Source organism: Amblyomma maculatum, unplaced genomic scaffold (assembly GCF_055883805.1).
Source record: "Amblyomma maculatum isolate TAMU_Amacu unplaced genomic scaffold, ASM5588380v1 scaffold_14, whole genome shotgun sequence".
Taxonomy (NCBI): Eukaryota; Metazoa; Arthropoda; class Arachnida; order Ixodida; family Ixodidae; genus Amblyomma; species Amblyomma maculatum.
The window spans coordinates 881,862-900,117 of NW_028146739.1; the positions used below are offsets into that span (position 1 = coordinate 881,862).

At 46.2% G+C, this 18,256-nt stretch overlaps 1 protein-coding gene across 1 annotated transcript; it reads left to right on the forward strand.

Moving 5' to 3' along the window:
* Nucleotides 1-13,270: 13,270 nt before the first annotated feature.
* LOC146172074 (uncharacterized) lies at nt 13,271-17,792 on the forward strand. Its single transcript, XM_084586118.1, has 2 exons — nt 13,271-13,606; nt 16,757-17,792. The coding sequence occupies exons 1-2, from the start codon at nt 13,271-13,273 to the stop codon at nt 17,618-17,620; spliced, it is 1,200 nt and encodes a 399-aa protein (XP_084442244.1). The 3' UTR covers nt 17,621-17,792.
* Nucleotides 17,793-18,256: the final 464 nt, after the last annotated feature.

Below are 18,256 nucleotides of genomic sequence, written 5' to 3' on the forward strand. Positions count from 1 at the left end.
ACGTCGAGCATCCAACGGCTGATAGGGCGTCTTGGGTCTCGTCTGCTTCATGGTGTCCGTTCTGTCGCAGAGCCGTTTCACGCATTGGAGCAACTCATCTGGGCTTGCGTAGTCTCGAACGCTGAGGGTCCGCACCAGATCTTCGTCGTTGAGTCCAGTGATGACGTACTCGATACAAGCCGCTTCACCGATGTTGCAGCGCCTTGCTTTGGCCAGCTTGTCGTAGAAGTACGCTTCGACACTTTCGTGGCGCTCCTTCGTTCGTGATTCCATGTCCCGGAATGTGCGTTGGAAACTGGATGCCGAAGGAAACGCCCTCTTCATTTCAGCTTTCCAGTCGGCCCAAGTTCGTTGGACATCTGTGAGCCCATCATACCACGTTTTTGCGACGCCCTGGAGCTTCGTGAGGGCGAAGCAAGTGGTCTGCTGGTCGCTCCAACTGTAGGCTGCAGCCAGATTATCCACTTTGTTGAGCCACGTCTCGACCGTTGGCTGATCGTGCAAAGATGGGTCGAATATTGGCACCAGTTGCGCGCTCGCCGTCGCCAGTCGTCCATCCGCGACGCCCGATGCATCTGCTGACGGGTGGTGCGGTGGCGATTGAGACGATTGCATTAGCTGGGCTGCTCCCTGGAATGCCTCTCGTACCGCCGTCTGGATCGCAGCCTGCATCAGCGCCTGGAAGTCGAAGGCACTGGGAGCGGGTATTGCTTCGTTGGGGTTGTCCATGTCGTGGCTGCTTGCCGTTGCAGCGTTCATGGATCCCCTTTCGACGTTGGGCTGCGTCTCGTCTTCGTTCTGTGCGCCGTCGTCCTTCGTTGAGTGAGCCGGTCGTAATACCTCGCCCTCGGGTCCTCCATTCGTTGTCTTCGAACGTAGCAACATCGTGGCTTTTCGTGGTCGAATAACTTTAGAGGCACTCGTTGAGGAAGGTAGTTGGTTGATATCCCACTTCTGAGAAAAAGTTCTGTAGTCGACACAGTCGTCAAAAACAAAACAATGGAACAGATTTATTGTCCCTTCGTTAACAAACTCGCTCGCACGGCGTACAGAACACACACTGCCTGAAAAGGGTCCGTTTCGGTGGCGGCACGGTCCACTCGGTCCCCCTCCGCACACCCTCTCCCACCAGACGTCCGGGGTCGGAAAGGCCGAGTAACCTGAGAGTCACTTCGCAGCGCAGCAGAGCACCCCCCGTCGAGTCCGAGGCGGGACCCCGGAGAGGGTCTGCGCGCATTCCGTCCGTTGGCCGAACATGCGTGGCGTCTCTGTCGACAACAATCGAATCTAGCAAAAAGCTCCTCTGATCAAGACCGAAAGATCATGTACTTACGCATGTTTTGGTGAACTTCGGCACGAAGAATCTGTACAGAGCGGCTGCAATCATCAGCTGTATATATGGGCTGTTCTTTTCAAACGCTGACTGCTGCAGGAGGTTGAGACAGATTGAATTTGCGCGAAATAAAAGCGGACGATAAAATTAGGCAGTAGGCATCGCGCGCACCCATACGGACTCACGGAGGCTGGCCGTCGACTGAGTGGCGCCGCGCATCTTAGCTCGCGCGGGATGTGTTTTCCCGCCTTTTGGCCACGTGACCTCAAGAAGGGAGGAGGGGGGGGGGAGAGAAGCTGCAAAAGCAGGGAGAATCTCCCTGTGTGCGGTGCATGCAATTCTTTTTTTTTTTCGCCGCTATTTCTCTCTGCTTCGGCATTCCTGTCGCCCCCCGCGGTAGGGTGCCTCGATGCCTTTCGCCTCCCCGTGGTTCTTTCCGCTTTGCCGCAGGGAGAAGAGATGGACCGATGGGGGGCAGCTGGTCCCGCGCAGCGAGAAGCAGTTTTCTTTCTTTTTCACGCCCCCTCCCCCCCCCCCCTCCCCCCCCCCCTCCCTCGTCGTTCAAGAAGCGTCGAGGTAGTTTCTTTTCTTTTCCTTTTTCTACGGCTTCTGTAGAGCCCCCGTCTTGATACCAGCGGCTGTAGTTCTTTGCATGAAAAAAATATGGCTTGGAGTGAATGTATGTAATGTTCTTTTAACCGAATATCTTCCACATAAACCAAGTGTGGGGCAGTAGAACACCTGCAGCTTCATTTAGCCAAAATAGCAAGACCTGGCTACGTATATAGTGTTCAGCAACTTTATCGGAACCGTCTTTTCCAAGACGGTTAAGTTGCAGAACACTGTATATTATGAGTGCTTTTGCAGATATTACATAGTCCATGCGGATTTATACTTCCCAAAGCAGTACGTGGGTTATTTAGAGTCCCTCGGGCTGTCATATTAATCGCAAACCACATTTCCGTTTTCGCGTTTGGTTTCCATCATAATGCGGCTTCTGCAGCTCGACTAAAGCCCGTGACCTCGAGCTCAAGCTGGTAAATACCGATTGAACCACATAGTAACTGCTGCAAGTTTCTGACAAAAATATATTTTGTCCATTTGTTTTAGGGATGCATGAAAATCAGTAGAAGGTCGCAGGGCAAAGTGCACCGGATCCGGATGAAAGCTCGTAAAAGCTCACCGCCTCTTTTCTTGACCCCGTACGAAATGTAAACTCACGGAGGCTGCGAAACGAATTTAAGGGCGTTTAGGATTGATAGGTTTCGAGGGCACTGGCAAAAGTAATTGACGGTTAACATATAAACCTTAAAGGCACGTGATATGTTCGGTTTACCGTGGGTTTGCTTAGGGTTACGTTATAGGTTAACTTTATGATGAGGTTGTTTAAATTCAGAGGTTACCATTTAATCATAAAAAAAAATGGACAATTACATTCGTAGGTTCATAGCAGTAACCGCGCAAATCTTAGGCACTTAATACTAAGTATGCTTCAAACAGACAATCAGCGCCTACCAGTTCACAAATTCAAGCATAAGTTAATGACAACTCGCGATCAACTACAGAGTGTAACATACCCGCCGCGGCTCAATTAGCGCGCGGTTACAGCTTTATTTCAAAATATGTATAAATAACAGTTAATTTCACCTTCTGTTGCGCAATGTATAATTCTATCAGCAGGCTCAAATGATATAGTGTCAATATATATCATGCACGCGGTATAACTCAATGTTGCATAAAAATAGCTGTTTCAATGATACGAATTTTCCACTTTTCTCCTGCTAAGCCGACTGCCTCATGGAACGTAGAGGGGAAAGCTGCTGTATTGCAGGAGACTTTACTTTGATATGCACAATGTTATTTAATGATATATTATAGCAGCAGTGAATACGCGGCTGGAGAAAAGGGGATTCGAGGAACTTTATATATATTCTGGCATTTCATACCATATTTCTGCTTGTGAGGCTGACGTTGAAGAATTTAACAATGTAGACCGCCACTGGTGCAGGAGCCGATCGATCCTCGTCATGTTGCGCGGGATTCTCAAAACGCAATCCCTTTGAATTTTCTCAAAAGAACCAAAGGTTACTTCTTGCACAATGCTTGTGTTCGCAGGAAGTATACGTTCGACAGGCGAATCGTCCGGGCGATCGGCTCTTTGCGTGCCTTTCATTTTTATTTGAAAACTATCAGGACCACATTTGTGTTCTGGATAAAGACAGTCGGCCTCGGCATATTGATATATCAGGAATAAAGCTTTCCTAATCCCCGTGTTTTAACTGAGGCGGGCAAATATTTGTCCCAAGCTGTTCCATTTATCCTCATGTCGGCAATATACTCGAGTTTCGTCTATCGAGAGTGCAGCATATATGTATATATGCGAAGCGCTACAGCTCATTTGGTCCAAAAGCCACCTCGCTAACCCGGTTTTCGCTTGAGTATCGTCGGGTTTTGTCTGAAATATTCGGAATGTGGTAGTAAATATGGAGATGCGGTCCAGGTTCCCACCGGGATATGTGACAGATGCTGCGCCTTTACTTTCCTATAACCAATTTACAGTTAACTGCGGTTGTCCACCGAAATAGAGAGATAGAGAGAAGAATGAGAAGGCGTTGTATCCCGTCGAATGTTAAGGGGAAGCTTGAGCGTCCCCCTAATTTTTATTTCCTTCTTTCAAATATTATTAACTATTCCATCGTACCACTGTGTAAGGTCGTGGAACAATTTACTCTGTGCGACTGCAGACGTGCGTAAGTGCGTGCGTGCGTACGTGCATGCGTCACACATGGCTTCGTGCCGATGTCGGGATAGACTATTAACTCAATAACCTCGGACATCTTGTTCATCCTAAAGTTATAGCTAATTAACGTATGAGCGAAACTTCCGATAAAGCCTAGTGCACACAGGTGCCAACTTTCCCACATCTGTGTTCCTTGATTGTTTATTGATCCAGCCTCCCAATGATACGACCCTGCATGGCTTAGCACGTGTTTTCTTGTGGATTCCTCTTTCAAAGTCAATCTACTTTGATTATATTTTCACTATAGCTAGGTGGTGGCGCCTATCTGGGTTCCGCCTTGTCTTCATTATGCCCTTTGTTGTGCGCTATTGGGTATCCGAGTTAGTGGATCACATAGGTTAAGTTGGGCGGCCTTAACTTTTATACTGGCTTGGAAGTAGAAGGCAGATGCTTGTAGTGCATGGTCAGGGGAAGCAGGCGCACGTGTTCGCATAGTTAGAGGAGATGTTTGTAGACGGAGCATGGATAGCCACAGCAATATCTAATCTCTGCGAAGCGCTCTGCTATTCTGCGCCCCTATACATATGTGCCAAACGTATGGGAAGTGGGAGACGCCTGTTGCACCCAATCTCCCGCATGCTCTAAGAGACTTTCGGTGGCGCACTGAGTGTGGCGTATTCGATCCCCACCAAATTAAAGGCCCACTGTCCACCCTTCGGTCGAAAATATTTTCTTCCCCGGTGACTGTGAGATTTCGCCCCTGGAACGCAAGGCCGCAAAATGTTTTTGAAAAGAGTAACTAATAACGCAGTTACAGCCACCGCAATCACCCGATTCTATCCTGTCTCTCTCCTTCCGTTCGCTCGCAAAGGTTTTTCTCTCTCCTGCCCGAGGTCGTCTAGCCTCCGCAATACAAATTCCCCTTCCTCCTCCGCGTTTGGCGGGAGGTGGGGCGTGGCTCTCCGTGAGCGCGAAAAAAAAAAAAAACGGTCGAGGGAGCGCGCGCCGCTGGATTCAGTCTGGCCGTGGCGAGGGAAAAGCGCGCTGCGAGCGGTAGACACCCATCCTTCTCCCGTCAGTCAGCTAGACGGACCAATGGACGTCGTTCCCGATACGTACGTCATTATCGGGGCCCGTCGGGCCAGCGCAGGGAGCGGTGAAGCTGGCTTCTCAAAGGAGAGCATGAGGTAGCTTTGAATTGTATTTTCGATGCTTTGCGGCGCGCGTGTCGCTGTAGAATTTTGCACAGACTATCTCCGGTACCTGATCGAAACACTGGGCTCCTTTTCTTAAAAGGGCCTTCCCTGGACAGTGGCCCTTTAAGACAGGCTTTACAGCTGGCATATTGATCCGCACAGTATCAACTTTAGTCAGGTCGAGTCTCACGCACGTGTTTTTAAGGACTGCGTCGCAGCTTGGACATTCCACTGCCTAGCGCCGTGAGCTTTTTCGTCGCACAGTGGAAGGCCGCGCGAAGCGTTCGAACAACGTGTAGCGAAGTCCGTGGGATTGATCATTTGGCAGAATAGGAACGCGGTCGATCGTATTCTTTCGGTGACCCCGCTGTCTACTGTTCCCCATGCTAGTGCGTCTCACCTAGATATAGCCAGCTGTTAGTTCTTGGAGAGCAAAGCTTTATCCGGAGGTTGTTGACGCGGCACATCCAACTCAGGAAGGTCACTTGTACATCGAAGTGATTTGAACTCGGTTCTTGTCTTGAAAGACGCAAGCCTGCGGCTCACGCATATATGTGTGAGCACAAAGGATCGAGCAATCGACTGTCTGGAAATTTGTTAGGTGGTCAGAGCTCCCGAGGGAGTCCTGCTGCAGCTGCGCATTATTGATATACAACGTGTGACCAGAAACTCACTGCATTATATATTTCTTGCCGCTACCTTATATGTTCGGTACTGTTTGCTGTTTTACTGAAACATTATTTATTGTCCCAGTGTGCTTTGCTATTTCCATGTTTATCAATAAGATTTCTTTGGTTCCCTGCTATGTAAATGGTTGAAGTTCACGCCTATGACGTCATGATCGTTTCTACTCTCTTATCCCGGTACTTTTCAAGCAGAAGTCCTAAGTTTCTGGACCTATGCAGCATTCCTTCCATATGCAGGGCAATTCTACAAGCGATCTCTCGGCTTAGTACGTACGACAGATAATTCGCTTTAATCACTTCCGATACATGTTCACGCCTTAAAACTAAAAGTTCTCCATATTATTAGTCTGCAAGCCACAACAAAAACCCGAAATTACGGCAGCTGCTTCAGGAAAGAATTCTTTTCAATTAGCTTCTTTTATTGCGCGTACATCGTGTAGCTCTCAATAAATATTCTTAATTTTCAATCACTCTGTATAACATAGGGGTCTCAAACTCATATTGATATGCAGGATGCGTTGAGAAAATATGTCTCTCGCGGACCAGGAGTGGACAGTAACAAGCAAGAAAATATAGAAGCCATAATTCAAAACAATCTGTAAAACAAAAGCGAAATACTGATAAAATAAATAAAAATCAACTGTTTTGTTCCTATGAAACCACACTCCCATTTTTTGAGCAAAAAGAAAAAAAAAAGGAAAAAAAACCAGAAAAAGCGGAGCATCTTCGATTTTTTGTGTCCAAACGCGCCGGAGGAGCGCGTTACTTCAGGATGGCTTGGCGGAGTTACTGAAAGGATACAGCGCTTGAAAACTACTACAGTCACTTGTCCTGACAGTATATAAATGCGAATGAAAAAGAGGTCTGGTTGTCCAGCGCCTAGTTATTGAAGGTAACAAAGTTGACTGTCTTGTAATTTTAACTAATAACGCGCAACTTTGGAAAACGCGCTTACATTTCCAACATTTCGTTCGCACGTACAGCGTCCTCGCGCGCTCGAGATCGTCTCTTGGTCGCGCTCTACACTTCTGCAATGAACTTGAAAGCACGCACGCACCCACGAGCACAAGCTGCCGAGTCTTCCAAGAACTGTTGACAAGAAGCGGGGGAGCAGAGGGGGGTAGTTTCCGGTCCATTGTAGAATCGGACCGCTCGCTGCGAAAATGCGCCCCTCCGACTTCCGAAAAAAAAAAAAAAAACAACTGAAAAGAGCCGCCCGTCCCACCCCGGCAGGTCGTAAAAGAGGATGAATGGGCCACACGCAAAGAAACAAAACCAAATGACAAGGACGCTGGCCCGTTTTTTCGCGGCTCTTAGCTTTACCACACTGTTTTGAGAAAAAAAGTATGCGATTAATAACCTGGACAATAATCATTTTCCTTCGTTTTTTTTTTCTTCATGTATTTGATCGTAAGACAACTTTGTTCGAAAAGACCTCCTTCAAAAATAGTATACAAATACCACAAAACTGCATGCTCTCTTCAAAGTCGGCGTGTACACACCCCTTCTCTCGCCCAGTCAGGAACGCTCGCCACCAACTTTCGAGCTGCGGGGTGACACAGTTGCCTCGCCCTTCCCATCATTTCCCCCCTCTTTTCCGTCCTTCCTTGGAAACGTCCGAGCGCGAGGTCGGTTTGTTTCGTCCGGGTCTCCCTCCGTGTACGCATTTCTCTACTCCTGCTGCGAAGTAGTGTTTTTAGAATTTGCCTCTTTGCTTGCCTGCCGGAGCGTTCGCCGCGGCCAAGGCTTGCCAGTGCCCTACGCATAATTTCTGCTCCCAGGTGCTTTTTCTCTTCTGTCCGCTTCTTTTATTTTACACAATAGCCTTCTCCTCTTTTACAATGCGATGTTGCGTCTACTCAAGTGCCCAGCTGCCATATAGCGGACGAATTTCAGTGAGTGACACGGGCTAAATGGGGTGTACGGGAGCTTGTGCGCCAAAATATAACTGATGTTACATCACCTACAGCTGCGCTTCGTAATAAGCAAACAGTATAAAGACATGATCTACACATGAAATCGCGGTCACCTTGTGGCTTGCTGTTTATCAGAACTTGGTAAATAATTTTACTAACAGCTATAAGGTTCACTAAAAATGTGAGCGACAAGTTAAACAAACAATAGCATTAATTAATGTAACAAAACATTTACACTAAATAGCATGTATCATTTTGTTCCATACTAAGTGCAAATTACATAACATCGCGAAAAACCAAAGCCAAGTAACAGGCAGATTTTAAAAAAAAGTAGCAGTCGTGCTCTTCATAACTTTTTTTCAATGTACCGCCTCAACAGTCGGGCCGACGCATTGCCGCACTCTTGCCATTAACCTGGCGCCGTGCCCGGCATTTAGTCCGCCCAAAAAGTCGGGCCAAAGCCCGCTGCGAGCTACTTGCCGAAATGGCTGGCGGCTACCTCCGGGCCGACCGCTTGCCGTGGTTTACTAGCCGACTAAGTAGGCTCCCGACCATTTTCCGAACGTCGGCCACACGTAAATGGTCGGCCAAGGATGCTTGGGTAGAGATCTGTAGAATCGCCTTCAGTTTTTAAAATTATTGGAATAGGTCACTTTCCGATCGCTGGGACATAGACCCTCATGACAGCGCTGTCACGTGAATAAGGACCACACCAGACCGAAAGCTTGTCTCATATAACATAGCTAACCAAGGTATACCTTACAGCGTTGTGTTGATTTTTATGGTGCATAAGCGACTAATGCTGCCATGCACCAAGAACAAGGCTTAATGTATTTATTTTGTGTGTAATGATTAAAATGTTCTTTAGGATGTAACTTGTTTTGGAACATTTTTGGAAACCAAAAATGCAGGAAATTTGCACGTCTCTCTTAGGATCATGCTGGGATGGAAAGAGATCTGTTGCAAAATTGTACAAAATGTTTTCCTCTTATTTTCTCGAGTCTGATGCACATGTAAGATATGGTTTATTGTCAGTTTATCTCCACACTCCTTGTATATTGGTTTGCCCTCTTTCATAAGTATGAGGCTGTGTGTCAGATGTGGGTGTGTCTTTTGTGAGGATGACCTAAAATGTCCTCCATGATATGTTTTTGATGACTGCATGATTTCCATTCCTCGATAACAGGTTTGACAAAGTGTAGTTTGTTGTTTATTTTGATGTTCCAAAATTCCTGCCATTTCACTCTCAATTTTCTTTGTACAAGCTTCTTGGTATCTTCATGCAGCATATTCACCCTCTATAATTTAGCATTGCAGCAAGGTAACCTGGTTATTTCTTTTCATCACCTTTTAAGACAGGTGACCCGATTTCATAAAATGTAGAGTTTCTGATGACAAGAACTCTTTGGAAGTCAGAAATAAATGAGATCCACAATCATGAGCTATGTAAGGTATGCATATACATGTCCATCGCTCAGAGGAATGGTGTCAGTACGCTGTTAGAACAGGTCTTGTGGTAACAACAACCATTGTCTGAGGTGGTCCTTTAATGGGCATTGAAGTGCCATTAACTGCAGGCACTGACAGAACTCTTGATCATGTTATGTGATGATGACATCCTTGCATGCATATAGGTATACATTGCAGTATCTGCAGTGCACCACTTGACCATTTGCCACCAGTTTGTGTGAAAATGTATGTTTCATGCATGTTAACCAGTATTTAACAGATGACCCCTGTGCACAAGCCAAAAGTGGCACGAGGCAGGGGCTGTTAACTCAAGCTTACAAAGTTATATTTGAAATATGTTCTGGGACGTTTCAGCTCCGATTAAGAAAGGTTACTCCTAGGCCATGGAGGCATGTTTGTACAGTTTGGTTAACGTGAGGCTTACAGAGGTTTATGCCAGGTTGTCTACCACGTAACAGGGTAGCCTATGACTGTATGCTGATGAGTATGTCTGAGATAACAGAGACATGAATTAAGGAATTAGTAATTGAGTTTATAGCAAAGGGCATATAAATTAACGAGAATCCACAGTGGGATCTGTACAATAAAGCCATTAATGCTGGCGCATCATACCCTTACAGGTGGAGATTAGGAGTCTCCCTAATTTTTTATCTGCTCAAGGCTTGCCATTTTCTTCGTCCTTCCAGGTGAGGAAGATGTGAAAATGATAGCATCGAGAATGCCAAAGACCATCGTTAACAAGGATGCTGATCCCAACAGCGTAAAAAGAAGTTTCAGAAAAGATGGGTGACTAGTAATGCTGGCAACAGTTGAAGCTAAGTGGAAAGGCATGAAATTGAAATGCAACGTATGCAGAGATATGTTGCGAGACGACCAGTCTGTGGTGTGAGACATCTGTCTCCGTTAGTTTCATCAAGTGATTGGCCAAAGCAGATGGGGCTTGTGGTTTTGTGATAAGTGCAGTGTAGTAGCATAGATGCAACCTTGCCCATTAATAATTGGAGTGGATCATGTAATGCCATTAGGGCTATGCGCAAAAAAGACAACACGCGTTGTGTCAGTGTCAGTGTCAGTGATACGTGATACGTGATACGTGTCAGTGATACGTCTATTGCCTTATACAAAAGCGAGTCTGCCTTGTTGAATTCTGTTTTGTAGGGTATGACGGTGGTTCGCGTTTATCAGGCATGCTGTGGTTTTTTCCGCTGCGCATGCGCTTATATGTTTTATATTTAGAGGTTAAACTTCTGAATAAACTAGTTGTTAGTTTGCGCTTGTCCTGTCGTTGCCTCTGTTTTTTGTGTTGTCTTTTTTGCGCATAGCCCTAATGGCATTACATGATTCAAGCCAACTTGCCCGACAACAACTCTTGTTGAATTGGAGTGGAGTAAGTGCATTGTTTTGTTTTTGTAAGATGTTCATGGTTTGCATGCAAACAATGAGAAATTTTTTCCTAGAGAATGTTTGCTGAAATGTGAATATAATGTGCAATAAAACTAGTGTTTTCTTGCTATTTACTTTTCCTTGTATACATTAGTTCTGTGAAGGAAATCACAGGCTAGAAGGAAATGTAATGACATGCATTTTGATACTTGGCCCCATTGTGCTCGCTCAGTAGTTAGAGTGCTTGGCTGCTGAACCCAAAGATGCAGATTTGGTTCCAGCCACAGCAGGGGAACAATAGGCCGTCATGCACCGTGCGGTGTCAGTGCATGTAAAAGACCCCAGGTGGTCGAAATTATAGAGCCCTCAACTATTGTGTTCCTCATAGCCGTAGTTATTTTGGGATGCTAAACCAGATATTATATATCACATCATACTCTGAGTAAGATGCTATTCATGGTCAGTTAATCATACACTAAATGATCAATTTTTTTCTGCATGGTACAGCAGCTGTTGTAGAATTTTACTTTAGCCTTCATGAAGAATATCACCCTGGCTCCACATGGCCTTCTGTTGACCCTTGATATGCGTCACAATCACACACCCGAGTATGTATTTGTCTAAGGGCACCTATGCATGCAAGGAGGGGACCGTTACTTTCCATTTGTCAGAACTGAAATGCACGATCCACATCATTTCTGTAATTCAACTACCTGCTATTTCAACTGTCCAGCATCGATGCAAGTTTCAAAGAACTGCAATTAGCAAATTAATCCAAGCAGGAAACCATGCCAAGAACTGCTTCGGTTTCATCTTTAACAACTGTTTGAGAACTAAAATTAGCCAAATGTTGCAAAACATAGATGAGAGGTTACAAAATCTAAAAAACAATGCAGCCTACCTGTGGCATGTAGGGTTTCACATCCTAAAGTGACATATGTAGCTATGAAAAATACCGTAGTGGAGAGCTCCAGACTAATTTGACTGCCCGGGCTTTGTACTTTGCGTTGACATCTTGCAGGAAACAGAAGCATTTGCATTTCACCTGCACCACAGTGCGACTGCCATCACTGGCATTAAACATCACGACCTTGGGGCAAGTAGCCGAACGTGCCACTAAGATGTCGCAGCGTCTACGTACATGCTATACACGTCAACCTTTCTAGCATTAAAGCTGTCACATGCATGGCAGATATTCATGTTCAGCTTTGGTCTGACAAGTTTAAAAGTACTATTTGTGTTTGTCTAGCATGAAAAACAAAAAAAAAAAAAACTAAGGAAAAACGAAAAAAAAAAATGAACATATATTGAAAAAGCACTAGTGATTAACACATAAAGCATATTCGTTCCTTTATTAATGATAAAGTGGCCTTCAACAATAGTACAAAGCCTGAACATTTAGGAAGGTGCTGTGCCAGGCAGCTATTTTACAGAAACCTGAACCATTTCACCTTTAGTAATGCCCATCCCGGCGGTGTGGGCTGGGTACTTATTTTTCGGTCCACTCCAACATGCGAAAACTGCATCATGCGCATTCCCATTTTCCGAGTTTTGAGCTCTGTAGTGCAGTCTGATAACAAATTGTCGATGACTTATTTTCGTCCGACTGTTGCACAGCGCCTGTAAATAAATTACCACTGCATCTAATAAACACTGACATGCACGTGGAACATCGCCGGTCATAAACGAACACACTGATTGATTTCCGTCCGGATATTGACGCACTCATCACAGCACTCTCGTAGGACGTAATCCGTACATCACAGCATCTCACGGTAAGCACAAAACACACGTATAGTTGTACAACAAACACAAATGACGCGATGCTTGGGCTAGAGACATGCCGGCGGTACGCAGCTTTTTCAGCGCCGCTTGTATATGTACTACGTAGAACTTGGCAGCATCAAACCTCAATGCGAGCAGAAAGCGATGCGTTACGTGACGCATCTCATCACAGATGCAAGTGAGGAAACTTTGAAGAATCAAAACTACGTAACGACGGTCGTATACGTTAATCCACATGATAACGAGGATCAAATGAGCGGGCGTGCGGGCCGCGGGCGTGCGGGCCGCGGGCTGGCCGTCAACACCGCGATTACTTGCGCTTGCACCCTGCCGCGGTCCAACTCACGTAAACCTATCATCATGCGATCACGTAGTCTATCAGTCTATCACCTATTCTAGGCAATATTCTTGCCACTGTACTATTCTTTGTAATTTCACATTTAACGCATGCAGTATGTTCTACATACTACTTGCACCTCGCACACATGCTCGCACACCTCGTACCAACTTCGATTTGGCTACATATGGCTACCAAGTTGTTACAACCAACCCTGGGTGTGGACTTCACAGAACGCCTCAATCCGGCGGAGAGCATGCTCCCAGCTAAGTGCGCTTTTATATTTATTGTTTAGCTTTGAAAGCGTATTCTCCTGCATGCGTTAAAGCACTAATTTCAATCATAGGACCAGGGAAAGCGGAGGTAACCGTTTTTCCCTAGGTAGGTGGGCGGGCTGCCTATGGGTCGTAAAGTTAAGGAAGACATGGGGGGCGAGGAGCTGGTGCAATGTGACGAGTGCAGGCGCTGGTGCTACATGGATGAAACTGGTTTTGAAAGCTTAGATGACGCGGGGGAGACCAGTTTCTCGTGCAAGTTGTGCGTTAGGTTTAAGGAGACCATTCTGAGGCTGGAGGGTGAATGGGCCGTAAAGATTCAGGAGCTCGGGAGGGACCTGAAGGTTGAGAGGGAGAAAAGGATGGCGCTGGAGGCACAGGCAGTAGAGCTGGTTAGGATGGAAGGGGCAAAGACCGACCAGATAGAGGAGATAGGGTCTCAGCTCAGGGAAGAACAACAAAAGCGAGCCGAGCTGGAAGGTCAGGTGAAGGCGCTTATGGCGCGGATATAGTGCTCTAGAAGATTGGGCAGTGTGTCGACCGCGCCGCGAAATACATGGGAGCGAGGGGCCGCTTTTGCGATGACGGAGGCGCCGCAGCGCAGAGGGCGCCACCAGCAACTGGTGTGTCAGCCGTCCGGGCGCCCGCGTATGCGCGCTGTGCGGCGGGGCGGATACCGCGCGGACTGTACGTTCTTGCTTGCTTGTGCGTCGTCTCGAGCTGTTCGCGACAAGATTTTTAAATATGCCGGTTAACGGTGCTCAGTACTGTTAGCAACCACCTAACTTATTTTCCATTTTGGCCGTCGGTAACACCTTGGGGAAGTAACATGACAGCAGTTGGCTCCGAAGAAAACAGCTTGGAGAGGGCCGGCGTACGACTCGCACAGCACGCTTCACTCGCCGTACAGCTTGCTTTAGCATTCCTAAAGCACCTAATTCACGTCCAGAAATGTAGTCGTTTTGAAAAGAGTGCTGTGTGGAGGCAGGTTGTATGAAGAAGTGAAACATACAACACGTGCGTTCGAGCGCTGACTAAAACTGGTCACAGTATTCCCATTATCAAAACAGTCCAAAATGGTATATTCCGTTGTTTTTCACGCCAACTATGCCGACTACAGTACGCCACTGAAGCCACAAGAGAAGTCGGCATTCAGTTGGAATGAAATAAATGTGGACTACCCCGCATGGAGGTAGAGATATAGTAAAGTAAGGACATGAAAACCGAACGACACCACGCCAACTGGCTACTGAATAACGGAACACAGTGGGTCAGGAAAGGTGGAAGAACTGGTAGGTAAAAGTTTCACGGGAAAATAAAAAGAAACGTGTCACCTACCAGGGAAGGAGAAAGGGGTTGGTTGAAGGCACGCAGCGCCGTGAAAACCGCGAATGTGAATAAAGGTTCAGAATTTTCGCGCGGAACGGCAAACGCATGACGAAGAAAGCAGGCAGCTAAAGACGAAAAAAAAATGGATATAATAAAAACAATAAAAAATGAGGAAACAACCGAGCATAAGAACCAAATGAAGGCCCGGGAAGAAGAAAGCAGTGCACAAACAGGCTGCAATCAAACGCGTATAAAGATATAAGCGTCGAAATTTAAGAGACAACAATTTGTGAAACTGTACACTAATCTAAGAACGCACCATTTTCTTTTCTCTCCATAGTCTGAAACATTGTTGTAACGGGTAGCTTTATAAATACCCAGAGATGTGCGCTATACTTAAAACATTTAATCTCAATGCGTTATAGTTTAACAATGACCTAATTGTTCCAGAAAATGTTTCCATTCTAGGGTGCGCAAGCCACCGATAATATGCAAGTCATTGCCTCCAGAAGATCGCTCTAGTCCTGTTTTATGTACATACAAAATAAAAAAAAATGAATAGCTTTGAAAAAAAATAACGACGGAAAATAGAGGACGCAGAGGCTATAGGGTACGCTGAATTCGCTTCCGCTAAATCATCCTTCTGCGAAAGATAGGTTGTCAGGCCGGCACGGTTTCTCACCACGAACAAAAATAGCGCCATAGGTTCGAAGCTAGGTCGCAATTTACTCAAAAATTTGGCTCAGATGCACGGTCCTTTTCGACTGCTTTGCACTTCAGATTTTGCAAACTTCCTGTAAAATGTGAAGGTTCAAAAAGTTTACCTACTTGGAGCACCAGAAAAGCTCCCACTTGAAGCAATGAAATTTAATGTGTTTTTGCGGCTTCGCTCTTTGCGAAGTAAGCGAATCACGACAAGAGTTCCCAAAGGGAAAATAATTAAATTCCCTTGAAAGTATTTCACGTGTAATATCAACCTTGTTAACAATTATAGTCTGGTTATTACTGCAAAGAGCACCCGCGGCAAGTAGCCCGATTATATATAGTGCGGTAAGCAGTAGTTGCAAGTATATCCAGTCGATTACTCATATTTCCATACCACACACTCAAAGAATAAACACGCATTATGTCCGCATTTGATTTTCGCATTATATTAATTGCTTGCGTATTAGGTGCTCGTCATCTTTTTCGCATTTTTCCGCTTTCTCTCGGTGCGCGCCAAGAACTGCATCATGCCTGCCAATTCGTCGCGCAATTATCGGTGCTTTTATTTTTGTTTTTTGTTTGTTTGCTCTGGTACCATTTAATGCCAGTAAAGCGTCCGCACTCAAGTGCCCACTATGAAAGTATTACGTATGTGACGGTTTTAATTTTTCATATTTTATTTGAAGTAATGCCCTAGCTGTACTTGACTTTTTTTTTGTTCGCCCTTTAGTTAGCGGCACGCAAACAAATGTTCGCGATATAAGCGTTAATCACGAACAAAGAATAAATGCTTGAGTCATGTATACCTTGTTTATTTTATTTTTTTTTTGTTGGTAAATACCACAGTGCTTTAAATTAGTGCGGTAGTGAATAAATGTGTTTTGCTCGCACACGGTATTTAATTGTAATTTCTATAAGCGGTGATTAGGGCACATAAAGAACACCTAATAAAGAGATATATTACAGATTACTGTCGATTTAAGATAAACGTTGTTATGTATTAATAAGCACGAGCTGCAAAATGTAAGCAGGTGTTCGCAAATAAAGTTTGTAAAAAATAGGTGTTCCTAAAGAGGCCTTACGAAGCACAAGCTTTGATTCGCATGTACACTGTTTTTCTCCGCGTGTCAATAGCGCTCCTGGGCAGCAGCCTCTATTCCCTTAAGGTAAGAACGAATGCAAAACACCAGGCTTCATTGCAAACTTTAAGTACAAATTGCTCATCTGGACGATTTGTAACTGTCCGCAGGAAGAAATGTTGAGTTTCAGATAGCGATTCAAAAATCGCGCGCTGCTCCGAAGGACTACCCAAGCGTGCACGATGTCTCCCGATAGACGTAAAAGAATGGCAGGGATCCGTTTAAGCACCTGGAATAAGTAGCCTCTTTAATAATTATCACACTAATTGCGTAGCGTCTGAAAATCGCTCCAAAGAGAACCGCAACCCTCCTCTGTACCCCCGCTATCCCGCGGCCGCTACGCGCCGTGCAGCGAACGTGGCACCCCTGTTGCACGTCGCGCCCTCTCGTGGGAGTCGGTTCTTGTCATCGCAAAAGCGGCCCGCTCTCCGCCGCCGGTCGTCACACTGCCCAATATTCTAGAGCACTATAGCGCGGACAGCGAAAGACCCCGGGTCGGAGCAAAGTCAGGGGGTGGATGAGACCAGCGTTAAGACCCCTCATGATGACGGAGATGGAAAGGAGGCGGGCAGAGAAGATCACCCGGTGGCGGTGGAGTCGCAAGAGGCGGCTACACGATGCTACAGCGAAGTAGCAAAACAGTTCGCGGGAGGGCTAGCGACAAGCCCGGAATCGCGCGAGAAAGGTGAAACGCCGCTACGACAGGAGAACCAACGAGAGCGAACCGGGCGGCAGTTAGCGCAAGCTGGAGATGAAAGGCCGGATCGTAGGAGAGTTCTGGTGGTGGGGGACTCAAATGTAGCAAGGTTTGAGGAAGCTGTCCTAGCAACAGTGAAGGGTGACAGGCGTTTGAAGGTGGAGGCCCAATCGGGGAAAGGTATGGTTGAAGCGATGACCAAAGCCCAGGAGGTGGTAGGGAACAACAGGGATGTAGAAACTCTGGTCATCATCCATGCTGGACTCAATGATGTCTTGAAGGGGACGAGCCGGAATCTCGGGAGGCAGTTAGAAGTAGGTATAAATAACATAAAGGAGGCCTCTGAGAAAGTACACGTGACTGTATGCACAATCCCGGAAGTAGAAGGGCAGTCCAGCAGTACAGAGGGGAGAGTAGTCGAAGCCAACCGGGTCATTAGGAGCCTAAGCCGACGACTTGGGTACACCACAATGGAGGTTAACAGGGATGTGTACGAGGCCGGCCTCCACCCGTTTGCACGAGAAGGCATCCACTACAGCCGGGCCACCGGTAGGAGGGTAGGAGGCAGGATAGGCCGCCAGGCAACAGCTTTTTTAGGAGAGCCCAGGGCCCTGAAGCCACCAGTTTAAACAAAGGCGACCAAGAGGACGAACATAGACTAGGGAAACATAGAAGCCATAGGAGAAGCAACAGGCATAAGCGCAAGAGCCAAATTAATTCAGACATAGGGTATATTAACATGCAAGGAGGCAGGAATAGGCTAAAATGGGAGGAAATAGACGAGCAGCTTAGGCAGGAGAAGTTAATGGTTGATGGATTTGTGGAGACGCATCTTCGGGACATGGAGCAACCACCCTGTAACCCTGATTATTTCATTAACACTTCTTTTTGGGCGAGTTGGTTCATTTTTGGAAAACCTTGATAGAGCGCAAACACACACGACCACTAAGGACACGAGACGAGACACAAGCGCTTGTGTCTCGTCTCTTGTCCTTAGTGGTCGTGTGTGTTTGCGCTCTATCAAGGTTTTCCAAAAACCCTGATTATGCATGGGAATACTGCAACAGAACAGAGGGCAGCAGAAAGGGAGGGGGAACTGGGGCATTCATCCATAAAAGTACAAATTGGCAAAGAGTCAAACAGGAATGTAAGGAACATTTATGGCTAAAAGGAAAAGTGGCAGGGGAGCAAACACTCCTTGGCTTTGTATACCTGTGGACAGGAGCAACTGCCAAAGAGGAAAACAAAAAAATGGTAGAATGTAT